The sequence below is a fragment of the Podarcis raffonei genome, chromosome 6 (genome assembly GCF_027172205.1).
Source record: "Podarcis raffonei isolate rPodRaf1 chromosome 6, rPodRaf1.pri, whole genome shotgun sequence".
NCBI lineage: Eukaryota > Metazoa > Chordata > Lepidosauria > Squamata > Lacertidae > Podarcis > Podarcis raffonei.
The window spans coordinates 95,303,203-95,318,359 of record NC_070607.1 but is presented as its reverse complement, the minus strand read 5'-3'; the positions used below and the strand labels follow the sequence as shown (position 1 = coordinate 95,318,359).

The following is a 15,157-nucleotide window of genomic DNA, read 5'->3' as shown; positions in this document are numbered from 1 at the left end:
CGGCTTAGTCATGCTGGCCACGTGACCCGGAAGCTGTACACTGGCTCCCTCGGCCAATAAAGCGAGATGAGCGCCGCAACCCCAGAGTCGGTCACAACTGGACCTAATGGTCAGGGGTCCCTTTACCTTACTGCATGGAACATGGCTGCTCTTCCGATGAGCTGTAGATCCTCACCTTTAGTGGTCTGAAGATAAGAAGACCAGCACACAGACAGACATACGTGTTGACAAAAAAGCAAACATGGATTGAGGGATGGGGGCCAAAAACCACGAAAATATGGTGTCAGGACCCACATTTACCTGGCTCCATACTGACGCTTTCACTTCCTTCAGTCGGCACCCTGATATTCAGCACTGACATTTCATTCGCTACAGGCTGAGAGTTTTGCGTAACCAGGCAAATAAATGCAGACTGGTTCCTTTCTTCCGTGGCATTCAGCTTCAGGGAGCTCCTGAGGGTGAATGTCCCATCCCTGTTCTGGGCCATGGGCTCAGCCGTTCCTGTTTCCCTCAGGAACGGCTGAGTCAAGGCCAAGGTTATGTCTTCTGGGTAAAACCCTTCCGCGCTGCAGCTGAAGGTCACCGATTCGTTCAGCAGGACGGGGTTGGCTGGGTTGGCTTCCAGCTTCACTCTGGGTGGAACTGTGTGGACAAAGGCAAAGAAATCTGCATCAGGGCCATGCTGTTCCTGAGAGGGAATAGCTCCTGGAATCTCAAGTGTGCTGGAATTGCATTCCTCCTGACAGAGGTATATAAGATTATGCACAGGGTGGAGAAAATGTAGGATTGGGCTTCTCATGCCTGCTACACAGCTTAAGCAAATGTGGCCTCACCCCTCCTTGAGATCAAGACCCTTAGACATGGGTGTAGCCAGGATTTTTGTTGGGGGGGGCAGAACCTCAGTTAGCTACCGGTATATATTTTTATTGATTTTTATTTAGGGGGCAGCTGTCCTTCCCTGCCCCCCTTGGCTATGCCCATGCCTCTAAAGGTCTTGGACATTGAAATATACTCAGAGTCAAGAGTGGATTTCATGCTCTTTATTCAGCTCATAGTGGTGAGGAGGAATGGAAGTTCCCCCAGAATGTCTGCTTTATAGACATTATTTACACAATGGGCCCCACGTGATTGGCTAATTCCGGGATTCTCCTGTAGGCCAATCAGGTTGCAGATTCACTTCCACCTGGAGCTGGATTGGGTGGCTCCTGTGGACCAATCAGACTGCTGCATTCTGGACCCTATTGTTCTAGGACCAATCAGACTGCTGCATTCTGAATCCTGTTCTTCTAGGACCAATCAGACTGCTGCATTTTGGATCCTATTCAACTCAGTACATAACGAACATCAACAGCTGTGCTGGCCGGGACAGATGGGAATTATAGTTCAAAATGTCTGGAAGATACCAGGTTGGCAAATGGGTGATCTATGGAGCCCCATTAAGATATCAATATCAGGTGGTCTTGGTTGGATGCTACTGTCCATGTCTACAGTGGAGTCTGGGCAGGCATCAATCGAACATCAATCTCCTTCAGATTTGGTGTTTGGCTGAGCCTTGGCCTCTGTCTTAGTAGCAGGAATTGCATTTCCCTTCAGTGAACATATCTAAGGACCAAAGTGGATGCTGCATACATAACAGTGGCTCTTTTTTCTTAGTCCTTTGTGAGGAGCGATTGAGAGTGAAGAAGCAGCATGGTAGAAGCAGAAGGGGCACCTGACCCCTCGCCCTGCCACTTGACTTTGTGGGATGTAATCCACTGGGAGCAGTCAAGTACAACATTCCTTGTTTTCCTAGAGTGGACATGCAAGGGAATGTTTGGTCCAGCCAGTTGAAACTTCCTGTTCCTCCTGGCCTGGTGCATCCTTCCTCTTGCATGTGACTAGTGGGTGGGCGTGACCTTTCCAGACCTGGTAAAAGGCCAAGGCGTGCTGCCACTCTCCTTCTTTTCCATCTTCTTTTCGTCCTGCGAACTTCCTGGAATGAACTGCTGGACTGCTAGTTTGCAGTCACTAGGTAAATCTCCCTTATGGGGTAAACCTGTTAGTATAAGTTTGTAACTTTAAGCCTTAAGCCTGCCTTCAGGGATCACACTGTGCTCTGCCTGATTGTGAGTAAACTTTCTTTTTATTGCTTATCAATAAGACTGTGGTGTCTTTATTCTTTTAGGAGAGATTCAAGGGGTCTTACCAGGAAAATATCAGAACACATTTCAATCTGGACAAGCCAGATGGAATTGCATATTGTCCTCCCAATGGACCCTGGAGCACCAACCTGCTCATCTCTCTTTCTCCCTGGCACCCAAGACCCACAGCTTCTTGCCCTTCCTTGCAATGATCCGCCACCCCACAGCCAGACCCCCACCAGTCTCTGTACCTCGTAGGATGTCTCCAAGTTTGAAAAACTCCCGCAGGGGACTCCGCAAGGTCTCGTGTTCAATCTGGCAGATGAGCTGGGACTTCACATCGTCTCTTGTGAGTGGCACCCATGTGACGCTCAACACTTGGTAGGAGATGCTGTCTCCTTCTGGCAGAACGGTGGGCTCTGGGGACACGATCCTGGTGTTGTCCTTCAGCCAAGTGACTTTGATGGCTCGGGGGGAGAATCCATCCGACGTGCAGATGAAAATCGCCAAGGTCCCAGATAACACTCTGCTCTTGGGACCCTCGATAGATGGCTGGGATGGCGTGGCTGCGGGATGAAGCATCGACACATCACCTGGTGACCCTTGCAGGATAGGACCCATCACCAATCCCAAGGGAAATCCTTTTCTGGGCCAGTGGGCACATTTGGAATTTTGAGAGTGTGCTGCGGGTGCCAGTCACAAAATGGCTGCCTGGGTGCGGGGAGGGAAGGAGGCACAACACAGAATGTCTGCCACATCTAAAAGCAGAAGAGGGAAGACCACAAAATGATGTGGGCATAGAGTTGGAAGGGACCCCGAGGGTCATCTAATCCAACCCCCTGCAATGCAGGAATATGAGCTGTCCCCTATAGGAAGTGAACCTGCAACCTTGACATTAGCAGCACCATGCTCTAACCAAGTGAGCTGTCCAGGGTGACAATGGTTCTATCAATAGTAAAAAAGGTCCTTTCATCGGCCACCACTGTGCTTCATCAGAGAGAGATGCTCTTTGCCCCTCTCCCTCTTCCCTCAAATGCCCAAATTATTAACGGATCAATTAGGAAATCAGACCAGGCTGGGGGGTGGAGTCTTTATTCCCACAGAGAGCAGGAGTCCTGAGAGCAGGACTTGCTAGAGGGGAAACATGACCACCTGGCCCCTGGGACTCCCTCAGGCCACACCCCTTCTTCCCAGGCCATGCCCTCATTGGTCCTGATTTGCTGGCCTGGTAAAATTTCACATTGGTAACTCTCCCACTTTTTGACTCTATCCCATCCACTGGCATGACCAATTCAGCCAGCTAGCCCTGGGGATTATCTAATTGATTTTTGAACTTTATTGTTATTCATGTTTTTATACTGTATTTTATGCTGCTTTTATAATTAAGTGTTTTAAACTGTTTTAAATTTGTTGTTAGCTGCCCCAAGCCCGGTTTTTGAACCGGGAAGGGCGGGGTATAAATATATTATTATTATTATTATTATTATTATTATTATTATTATGTGCCCCTTTGAAATTGACCAGTAGGGAATAGAGTCCTTAGGATGAAAAAGGTTGTCATCTCCCCGCCCCCCCACTCGCCCCACAACAGGCTCTCCATTGGGCTGCGGTTCTGTACCGGTTAAATTTACATTGCACGCAGATGGTTATAAGTGTAGATTTTCAAAGAATGAAAAGCAGCTTTGGGACCCTTGGGGAAGGGGAAGGAAATAGATTTTTGTGCAGAAAACCCCCCAGCAGGGAAGGAGTGATGTGCCCTTTCTCCTCTCATCAGTGCTTCACTCAAACATGCTGCCCACCAAGGCTATTTTTCACTTTTTAAAAAGGTCTGAGCCTCATTAGATGCCTTTGCTTTTCTACATAACGTGGAGCTTCTGGGGCGAGGGGGGCAGATAGTCCTCCTTGGAAACAAAGAGAAATTGAGGGATACTTACCAATCACGGAAACCTCAGTGCCCACTCCCGATTTCAATTCTGTTTCTTGGGATCCTGCCCTGTACTTGACACAGTAATAGGTCCCAGCATCCTTAGGTTGGATGTTGCTGATGCGGATGCTGAAGTCTGTTTCTGATACAGGAACAACCCTGGTCACGCGGGAAGGATACTCTCCTCTTCCACTGTAAATGGTGGGCTGGTTTCTGCCCAAGCCCTTGTGCCATTTCACGCCTCCTGGTGGACCAGTTCCTCCCACTGTACACGTCAGAGTGAGGGTCTCTCCTGCTGACACAGACAAGGGTCCTGGGGGCTGCAGAACTTCCAAATCTTGGCCTTTGGCACCTGCAGCAAAATGAGTAGCACGTAACCTCCAACATTTCTCTGATGAAAACAGGGACTTCCTATTCCTTAGTAATGATTTTACTATTTATACCCCGCCCAACTGACTGGGTTGCCCCAGACACTCTGGGCAGCTTCCAACATATATAAAAATATAATAAAACATTAAACATAAAAAAATACCTTCCCCATACAGGCCTGCCTTCAGACAGCTCGGGGGTTGGAGAACTCCATCCCCTCCAACATTTATCCAATGGAAATAGGGACGTCCTAAGGGAAAGCGGATGGGAAGCGGATGGCTCTGTGGGTTAAACCACAGAGCCTAGGACTTGCAGATCAGAAGGTTGGTGGTTCGAATCCCCGCGACGGGGTGAGCTCCTGTTGCTCAGTCCCAGCTCCTGCCAACCTAGCAGTTTGAAAGCACTTCAAAGTGCAAGTAGATAAATAGGTACCGCTCCAGCAGGAAGGTAAACGGCGTTTCCGTGTGCTGCTCTGGTTCACCAGAAGCGGCTTAGTCATGCTGGCCACATGACCCGGGAGCTGTACGCCAGCTCCCTCGGCCAGTAAAGCAAGATGAGTGCCACAACCCCAGAGTCGGTCATGACTGGACCTAATGGTCAGGGGTCCCTTTACCTTTAAGGAAAAGCGGGACATTCTGTGATCAAATTAGAAACCAAGATGGCTTCTGTAAATGCGGGACTGTCCTTGGGAAACAGGGACACTTGGAGGGTCTGATAACAGCATCTTCTTCTTTTTCTCCAGACTTTGGGTTGTATTAAACATTGTTTGTGTGTGAGTGAAACAGTACCGGATTGAACCCTGTGGAGGCCCCTAGGCAGTCAAAAAAATTTTTTTTGGGGGGGGGGCTCAGAAATTATCTCCTAATAATACTTGATTGTAATTTTCTTTCAAGATCAAATCAATATTGTTTGATCCCTTGTCATGGGGCCCCTAAAAGATGTGGGGCCCATAGGTCAGTTCCTGGCTATTTGGAGTTGAACTGTCTTTCACCCATGGGGCAGAGATTCATTTTCTGCTTCTCCCCCTAGTACCCCCCTGAGTGCACCTTGAAATCTGCTTCAGAGGGTTAGAGCAGAATTTGGGAGTCCATAAGGGGCGGCAGAAATGGAGGCAGTGAGAGTTTTACTTTCTTGGGCTCCATGATCACTGCAGATGGTGACAGCAGCCAGGAAATTAAAAGACGCCTGCTACTTGGGAGAAACGCAATGACAAACTTAGACAGCATCTTAAAAAGCAGAGACATCACCTTGCCAACAAAGGTCCGTATAGTTAAAGCTATGGTTTTCCCAGTAGTGATGTATGGAAGTGAGAGCTGGACCATAAAGAAGGCTGATCGCCAAAGAATGGATGCTTTTGAATTCTGGTGCTGGAGGAGACTCTTGAGAGTCCCATGGACTGCGAGAAGATCAAACCTATCCATTCTGAAGGAAATCAGCCCTGAGTGCTCAGTGGAAGGACAGATCTTGAAGCTGAGGCTCCAAGACTTTGGCCACCTCATGAGAAGAGAAGACTCCCTGGAAAAGACCCTGATGTTGGGAAAGATGGAGGGCAAAAGGAGAAGGGGACGACAGAGGACGAGATGGTTGGACAGTGTTCTTGAAGCTACCAGCATGAGTTTGACCAAACTGCGAGAGGCAGTGGAAGACAGGAGTGCCTGGCGTGCTCTGGTCCAGGGGGTCACGAAGAGGCGAACACGACTAAACGACTAAACAACAACAACAACAAAGGGGCGGCAGCAGAAGGAAAGGAAGGTGAAATCTCACTGCATGTGCAGACATTCAGACATATAAGGATGCATTTAATCTAGGGAATGAAAATGGGGAAACAGAGATAAGATGAAGTTACAGATAGGTAGCCGTGTTGGTCTGCCATAGTCAAAACAAAATTTTTTTTTCCTTCCAGTAGCACCTTAAAGACCAACTAAGTTAGTTCTTGGTATGAGCTTTCGTGTGCATGCACACTTTCTGAAGAAGTGTGCATGCACACGAAAGCTCATACCAAGAACTAACTTAGTTGGTCTTTAAGGTGCTACTGGAGAGATAAGATGAAGGACAACAAAGCCCTGCTCACCTCAATTCTTCTCCAAAGCATTTCTCCAGAGGTGCATAATTTATGCAAGTATTCCAGTTCCAATAGTCATGGCACTCCTACTTCAGACTAGCTGGCAATGTTTATTTTTTCTTCGCTTTTTCTGTTTTTCTTAATTCTCTCTCATTTTAGCAGGCAAAAATTAATGGACCGCAAAAGCTGTTACCAAGTACTGCCAAATACTAACTGCTACCGCATGCCTCCTATCTCTCACTGTATTTCTGTTATGAAATAGTGTTGTATATGTTATAAGAATTTACGGTCTCAAATATATAAATTAAATGTTCATAAATGTACAAGGCAAACACATACATAAGTATATAAACCATGTGTCTGAAATAGTACAGGAGAGCAATCCTGAAGCCATTTTGACTTTCCCAGTGACCTCAAATATTTCTCTGCAAGGAAGAAGGAAATGGGGAAAACCTTCCCATTGCCTCTTTGCCTACAAATCTTGTCTTAAGGGCGTATTTGTGTATGAATAGGGTGAGCCTGCGACCTGGATTCAGGAACTAAGTATTTAGCATCTCAGAAGGAATGGCCAGGCTGCCCAGGTAAAGCAACCAGTGACCATTATCTTTTTTTTTTTTAATGAATATTTATTAGATTTTCCAATTTTATATAAACACATAAAGAAAAAGAAAAAGAAAAATATTAAAAACAATTCAGTTTCAATAACATTTTTTCAATCACATGTTTCTTTGACTTCCTCATACCTCCCCTTCTTGTTCTCTAATTCAATTTGTTTATTCAGCAAATCCTATTCTCTTAACATTCCTTTTAGAATATCACCTTATTTTCCGCTCACCTTTTTCTTTTTTTAGGTTTCATAACAAAAACAATTATAATCCCCATTATCTTTATCATAACAGCTAGAGACCATCAAAGTTCAATCCAACATCTTTTCAAAATTCATTAATTTTATAATATTTCTGTAGATATTCCTTAAATTTCTTCCAATCTTCTTCCGCTGACTTTTCTCCCTGGTCGCGGATTCTGCCGGTCATTTCTGCCAGTCCCATATAGTCAATCAGCTTCATCTGCCATTCTTCCAGAGTGGGTAAATCTTGAGTCTTCCAGTACTTTGCTATGAGTATTCTTGCTGCCGTTGTAGCATACATAAAAAACGTTCTGTCCTTCTTTGGCACCAAATGGCCGACTATGCCCAAGAGAAAAGCCTCTGGTTTTTTCAGGAAAGTATACTTAAATATCTTTTTCATTTCATTATAAATCATTTCCCAGAAGGCCTTAATCTTTGGGCATGTCCACCAAAGGTGAAAGAATGTACCTTCAACCTCCTTACACTTCCAGCATTTATTATCGGGCAAGTGATATATTTTTGCAAGCTTGACTGGGGTCATGTACCACCTGTATATCATTTTCATAATATTTTCTCTTAAGGCATTACATGCCGTGAATTTCATACCTGTGGTCCATAACTGTTCCCAATCAGCAAACATAATGTTATGTCCAAGATCTTGTGCCCATTTAATCATAGCTGACTTAACCGTTTCATCCTGTGTATTCCATTTCAGCAGCAAGTTATACATTTTTGCCATGATTTTAGTTTTAGGTTCTAACACTTCTGTTTCTAGTTTAGATTTATCCACCTGGAAGCCAATTTTCCTGTCCAAATTGTATGCCTCCCTTATCTGAAAATAATGTAGCCAGTCTCGGACTTTATTTTTTAATTTCTCAAAACTCTGCAATTTCAGTCTATCTCCTTCTTGCTCCAAAATTTCCCAATATTTTGGCCAACTGGCCTCCATATTGAGTTTTTTCTGAGCTTTCGCTTCCATTGGTGACAACCACCTTGGGGTTTTATTTTCCAATAAATCCTTGTATCTAATCCAAACGTTAAACAAAGATCTCCTAACGATATGATTTTTAAACGCTTTGTGAGCTTTAACCTTGTCATACCACAAATATGCATGCCATCCAAAGACATTGTTAAAACCTTCTAAATCCAGAATGTCTGTGTTTTCAAGAAGCAGCCAGTCTTTCAACCAGCAGAATGCTGCTGACTCATAATACAGTCTAAAGTCTGGCAGGGCGAAGCCACCCCTTTCTTTTGCATCAGTTAAAATCTTATATTTTATCCTAGGCTTCTTGCCCTGCCAGACAAATTTGGAAATATCTTTCTGCCACTTCTTAAAACATTCCATCTTGTCCACAATTTGTAATGTTTGAAACAAAAACAATATTTTAGGCAATACATTCATCTTTATAGCTGCTATTCGACCCATCAAGGAAAGCTTCAAGTTTGACCATATTTCAAGATCTTTTCTCACTTCTGACCAGCATTTCTCATAATTGTTTTTAAATAAGTTCCCATTTTTAGATGTCATGTTAATCCCCAGATATTTCACCTTCCTCACCACAGACAGACCTGTTTCATTCTGGAATTTCTCTTTTTCAAACAAAGTCATATTTTTCTCTAAAACCTTGGTTTTGGTCTTATTCAATTTAAATCCTGCCACCTGACCAAATTCTTGGATTAATTCTAAAACTCTTTTTGTACTAGATTCTGGCTCCTGTAATGTCAAAACTAGATCATCTGCAAATGCTCTCAATTTATATTGTTTGGCTCCGACCTGTATACCTTTAACCAACCGGTCCCTTCTGATCATGTTCAGCAAAACCTCCAGGATCGATATGAAAAGTAAAGGGGAAATTGGGCATCCTTGTCGTGTCCCTTTTTCAATCTTAAATTGTTCCGTAACCACATTATTTACAATTAATTTGGCCTTTTGTTCAGAATATATTGCACCTATACCATTTTCAAACCCTTGGCCTACCCCCATACCCTGTAGGTTCTTTTTCATAAAACTCCAAGAAATGTTATCAAAGGCTTTCTCCGCATCCACAAATATCAGAACAGCTTTAGTATTTATATCCACATCTAGCTTTTCCAAGATGTCAATTACGTTCCTCAAATTGTCAGATATGTGTCTTCCCGGCAGAAAGCCCGCCTGGTCCTTATGTATCTCTTCAATCAATACTCTTTTCAATCTCTTAGCCAAAATGTCAGCAAAAATTTTGTAATCCACATTTAATAAGGATATGGGACGGTAGTTTTTAAGTTGGGTCTTTTCAGTCTCTGTTTTCGGTATAAGTGTAATGTAAGCCTCTTTCCACGATTCTGGTGCCTTTTTCCCTTCCAAAATCTCGTTGCAGACTTCCTTCAAAGGTTGTACTATCCAATCCTTCAAGGATCTATAATATCTGGAAGTCAGTCCATCCGGTCCCGGAGATTTGCCCAATTGCATATTTAAGATGGCACCTTCTATCTCCTGATCTGTTATTTTACAGTTCAACAATGCTTTACTTTCCTGTGAGATTTTTTGTAATCCATTTGTTTTCAAAAATCCATCAATGACCCTTTCATTCTGTGGCCCTTGTGCGTATAATTGCTTAAAATACTTCTGAAAACAATTTCTTATCTCATTTGGGTTGTTTATGTCTTTTCCCTCTACTTCCAGATTTGTGATTGTATTTAGTTTTTGTCTTTTTTTCAGTTGCCATGCCAGTAATTTCCCACATTTATCCGCCGATTCAAATGTCTTCTGTCTCATTTGTTTAATTTTCCATTCTATTTCCTGGTTCATCAGTTCCATATATTGTGTTTGGTAGATCTTTATTTCTCTCAAAATCTCTTGTGACTTCGGCTTGGCTCTCAATTTTTTCTCACCTTCTTTAATTTTCTCCAAAATTTTATCTTTTTTCTCATTTTGCCTTCTCTTTTTTAATGCATTCTGTTGTATCAAAAACCCTCTCATCACGGCTTTACTTGCATCCCAGATTACTCTTTTCTCCACATTTGTTGGCAAGTTTAATTCAAAATAGTCTTTTAAAGTCTTTTGGGCCTTGTTGTATACTTCTTCATCTCTAAATAGGGTGTCATTCATCCTCCATCTAAAGGTGCCGGTTGTTGTTGACTTCATCTCCATCTTTACAGCGTTATGGTCGGAGCATGTTTTGGGGCAGATTTCCACTTTTTTTATCTTTGGAGCCATTCCTCTAGTAATCCAAATTTGGTCAATTCTGGTCCATGTCATCTTGGCTTCAGAGAAGAATGTTCCTTCTCTCTCCAAGGGGTTCTTAGTTCTCCAAATATCGATCAAGTCCATGTTATCAGTCATTTCAAAAAAAGTTTTTGGTAGTCTACCATCTTTGGTAACTACCTGTTTTTGGGCCTTGTCCATATTAGTTGATACCACTCCATTCATGTCCCCCATCAAGATTATGTTGTCAGCGCCAGGTAACCTGACAAACAGGATTTCTGTTGGAGACCGCCTCTTTCAGTGATGTATGCAAGATGTTTTGAGGGGTGGTCTTGAGCTACAGAGAGGGCAATTTCAAAAGTCTATATAAGGGCTTGTGCACCATTGTTCTGGGTCCCCCCTGTTTGTGGTGAGTGAGCACCCTGTTGCAACAGTTAATAAAGATCAGGCTTACTAGCTGCCTTGCTTCTCAATATACTTCAGTTGGCCTCTGTTATTTTCTCCTACTGATAGGGGTCCCACTTAAGGACTCTATACAGGCTCTTGGATACCCCATAAGGGGAAAGGAGCAGTTTTTTCTTATGTCAACATGAAATCTGTTCACAGAGAATAATTGATGGATAATCAGGGTGGGGAATGGTTTCCACTCTAACCACAGTCCTCTAACCTGAATATTTTGTTTGAAAAGCTACAAAGCCGTGATTTAAAAAAGAAGAACAAAGACAAATCTTGCCTCGTGTTTTATTACTTTATTAGATTGAAAGCAGGAATGGGGAACCTATGGGGAAGATCTGCAAATGGGGCGTTCACTGTTGCAAAATTGGGGAAGCATTGCAATTCATCTTCAGAAACAACAGAATCAATGTCCTATGAGAGAACTTGCTAAGACCTGACTTTTCAATGAAATATACAAGTTCAATATAATGCAAACTCTGGAGACTTTGAGATATGCTTATGAAAACTGAAAGGACTTGTTCCTCCAAATTTGCCACCTTTGGTCATGTCCACCACAAGTGCCTATAGCATTATTCTATATTATTATTACTTCACAAAAGTTACCCAAAGCTACTTACAAGCACTATCTAAACACTAACACCAATTGTGAGAAACACAAGCATTAAAAATCTAGAAAACACATCTCTACAAATGCAAGTTGGGTCTAACAGATCCTGCAGCACCAAAAAAAAGACCACAAGTACTTGAAACCTTCTACTTCAGGGCTAAAAAGCTCAGGTAAAAAGGGAGAGCATTCTACAAATGGGGAGCCACCACTGAAAAGGCCCCTTATAATACAGGCACTCCCGTAATAGAGGCACACAGAGAAGGACCTTGGATGACTGCTGCAGGTTCCCTATATTTTCTTGCTACACTGAGGCTCACCAACCTGGTGCCCTCCAATTCCCAAATATATTGGGGGCACCAGAGTGGCAATTTCTGGAAAGTTGTAGCTCATACTGGACTTCACCATACCTAGAAATCTGTGCAAGCCTGCAAGTTCAATGTCTACCTTTCAACACTCACCCAGCATTTGCAGGAGAAGGAGGAGCAGCAGAAATGAGTGAGGAGATGCAGAGAAGGAGCGCAAAGCAGCCATCGGGGTGACAGAAAGGAAACCCTTCTGTGCTGTGTCTGAGCTCAACCCTTTTACATCAGATGTTGCCTCCACAGAAAGGAAGAGGAAACGGTTGCTTCATCTAGTTCCCAGCAATCCTGTTTAGATTATTTAAAAGCCCCCAAAATTGCACAAGAGAGGAAGTTGCAGGTCACAGAATCACAGAACTGCGGAGTTGAAAGGGACCCCGCGGTTCATCTAGTCCAGGGGACAGCAACCTTTTTCTGCAGGGGGCTGGTCCACTGTCCCTCAGACCATGTGGTGGGCCAGACTATATTTTTTTGGGGGGGAATGAATGAATTACTATGCCCCACAAATAACCCAGAGATGCATTTTAAATAAAATCACCCATTCTACTCATGTAAAAACACCAGGCAGGCCCCATAAATAACCCAGAGATGCATTTTAAATGAAAGGACACATTCTACCATAGCTGTCAATTACAGATTTGAAAATAAGGGACCAGCAGCCTTGAAAATAAGGAACCAGCAGCTAAAATAAGGGATTTCAGTCAACCAGTTAAAAGGGACCAGATAATTTGGGAGAGCGGCGCCGGTTTTTAGCCCTTCGTTTCCAGAGGTTGCTGCTCAAGACACCAGCCGATGAAACACTGCAATTAAATAACTACAAGCAGCAACCACTTTTCACGCAAAACAAAGTCCAAGCTACGAAGATGCTGCTGCAGTTCTGTATCTTTTCTCTCGTGCTCCATCTGCAGCTCTCAATTCCATCAGGTGGGGCGGGGGGGGGGGGAATAGCGCCCAAAGTAAACCAGCAGATCAGACCATCTATGCTAGTCTACCACTACAAATCTATGGGAGAAGCGCTTGCGGTCCTTCCCTGGTAGCCCTTGGAACACCTGCCCGCGCCTCCGCCTCCTCCTCTTCCTCCTCTCTCTGAACTGCTTTCTCTATGGTTGCCCTCGCTCTCCTCTCAAGGCTCCTCATCAATTCATAGACCATGCCAGGCTGCCCATCTCATTTAGGTCCTTCGGTGGTGCAGCTGCAGTACAGCCTAGCGAGCGCGGCGGCGTAGGGCAGAGGGGAGGCCCCAGGCAGAGACATTCAGTTCGGCGGCCACGAGGAGGAAGGCGGCGGAAGGGCCCGAGGCTCCCGCCAGTCCTGGCGGGGAGGGGTTCCCGGGGGCCGAGGCTGGTGAGAGGAGGCCAGAGGAGGGCAGGCCGGGCAGCCAAGCAACACAATTGGAGCCTCCCTCCTCCCTGATTGGCAGGGAGGGAGGGAGAGGAGCTGCTTCCTTTGAAACCCGGGAAATTTAAGGGACATCCATCAATAAGGGACAGCAGCAGGACATGGTGCTGGGATAAGGGACTGTCCCTCCAAATAAGGGACGCTTGACAGCTATGCATTCTACTCATGTAAAAACTGTTAGGATATAGTTCCGTTCCACCTTAAAAGGGTACAGGCATGACTGTTGTGTGTCACATGCTTGTTTACTTCCAGCACTTGCTGGGAACTTCCGCTTGTATATTGCTTTTGCTTTTAGCTGCTGTTTTGCTGGACACGAAGGGAAGCAGACATATTTTTTCCTTTGTTCCTGAACTATGCTGAATAAATGCTGTAAATATGCTTACACATTTCTCTGTCCGCCACGTCTGCTGTGAGAAGATTTATTCACTCTGCTGATAGAGCGTAAACGGGTCTCTAAACGTATCTGAGGCTCGTGTCACTGATTGATGCTGTTCCAAGGGAGACCGGTGATTGTCTGGCTGCCGGCCGGTGGCTGAAGCCAGCTGGGGGCCTGCCTGATGCCCCTGTCTCCCCGGCAGTATCCCAACAAAAACATGCTGATTCCCAGACTGTCTGTGGGCTGGATTTGGCTGCATCCGGCCCCCGGGCCTTAGGTTGTCTACCCTGATCTAGTCCAACTGCCAGCAATGCAGGAATCTCAGCTAAAGCATCCATGACAGATGGCCATCCAACCTCTGCTTAAAAACCTCCAAAGAATGAGAGTCCACAACTTCTCGAGGGAAACTGATCCACTGTTAAATAACTCTTGCTGTCAGTAAGGTCTTCCTGGTGTTTAGTCAGAATCTCCTTTTGTAAATTGAAGCCACTGGTTCGAGTCCTACCCTCCAGAGCAGGAGAAAAAACTGTCAGTTTGCATTTCTTAGTGCAGAAAGTATTGATCTGATGTGTAGAGATCTTTCCTATTCTAATTGATTCAAGAGGGTTCTGGAAGCTTCTGGAAGCTTCTCTGTGTGAAAGGAACAAGCAGAAGGTTCCTGATGTTTGGGTTGTTCCTTCGGAGAAGCTGAGTATAGCTGGTGTAAACTGATTCTGTTATCTGTTCTGTCAAGGTCATGCTGACTATAATAAGAGGCCAGAAGGAGCCTAGGTTTCACTTTCTCTTTCTATCTCTTTTACTCCTGGTGTGGTATTCTGTATACAGTGGTACCTCTGGATACAAACCGGATCTGTTCCAGAGCCCCATTCGCATCCTGAAGTGAACGCAACTCGCATCTGCGCGTGTGTGGGTCGTGTTTTGCCGCTTCCGTGCATGCGCGTAACGTCATTTTGTCCGTCTGCACATGTGCAAGCTGTGAAACCCGGAAGTAACGCATTCCGTCACTGCGGAGCGCAACCCGAAAGCGCTCAACCTGAAGCAACTTCAACCCGAAGTATGACTGTATAGTGTTAAGTTTTAGTATTATTATAATTTATTACAGTGGTACCTCGGGTTAAGAACTTAATTCGTTCTTGAGGTCCGTTCTTAACCTGAAACTATTCTTAACCTGAAGCACCACTTTAGCTAATGGGGCCTCCCACTGCTGCTGTGCTGCTGGAGCACAATTTCTGTTCTCATCCTGAAGCAAAGTTCTTAACCCGAGGTAATATTTCTGGGTTAGTGGAGTCTGTAACCTGAAGCGTCTGTAACCTGAAGCATATGCAATCCGAGGTACCACTGTATAAGTTTAAGTTAAGTCTTCTGCAAGTGGATTTCTTATGGACAGTGCCAGTTCTGAATGTATTGGATTTGTGACCATTATGCTCATTTGCCTTCTGTAGCAGCAAAGGACGA

At 44.6% G+C, this 15,157-nt stretch overlaps 1 protein-coding gene across 1 annotated transcript in view; it reads right to left on the bottom strand.

Annotated features, from left to right (window-relative positions):
* LOC128415485 (signal-regulatory protein beta-1-like) overlaps positions 1–12,139 on the bottom strand; it is a 37,451-nt gene extending 25,312 nt beyond the window's left edge. The window contains exons 1-4 of the mRNA XM_053391725.1: positions 12,028–12,139; positions 4,055–4,396; positions 2,372–2,686; positions 301–642 (exon numbers count right to left, since the gene is read on the bottom strand). Coding sequence (XP_053247700.1) covers positions 301–642; positions 2,372–2,686; positions 4,055–4,396; positions 12,028–12,100 — 1,072 coding nt within the window. The 5' untranslated portion in view covers positions 12,101–12,139. The remainder of the gene's footprint in view (positions 1–300; positions 643–2,371; positions 2,687–4,054; positions 4,397–12,027) is intronic.
* Between the last annotated feature and the right edge of the window lie 3,018 nt (positions 12,140–15,157).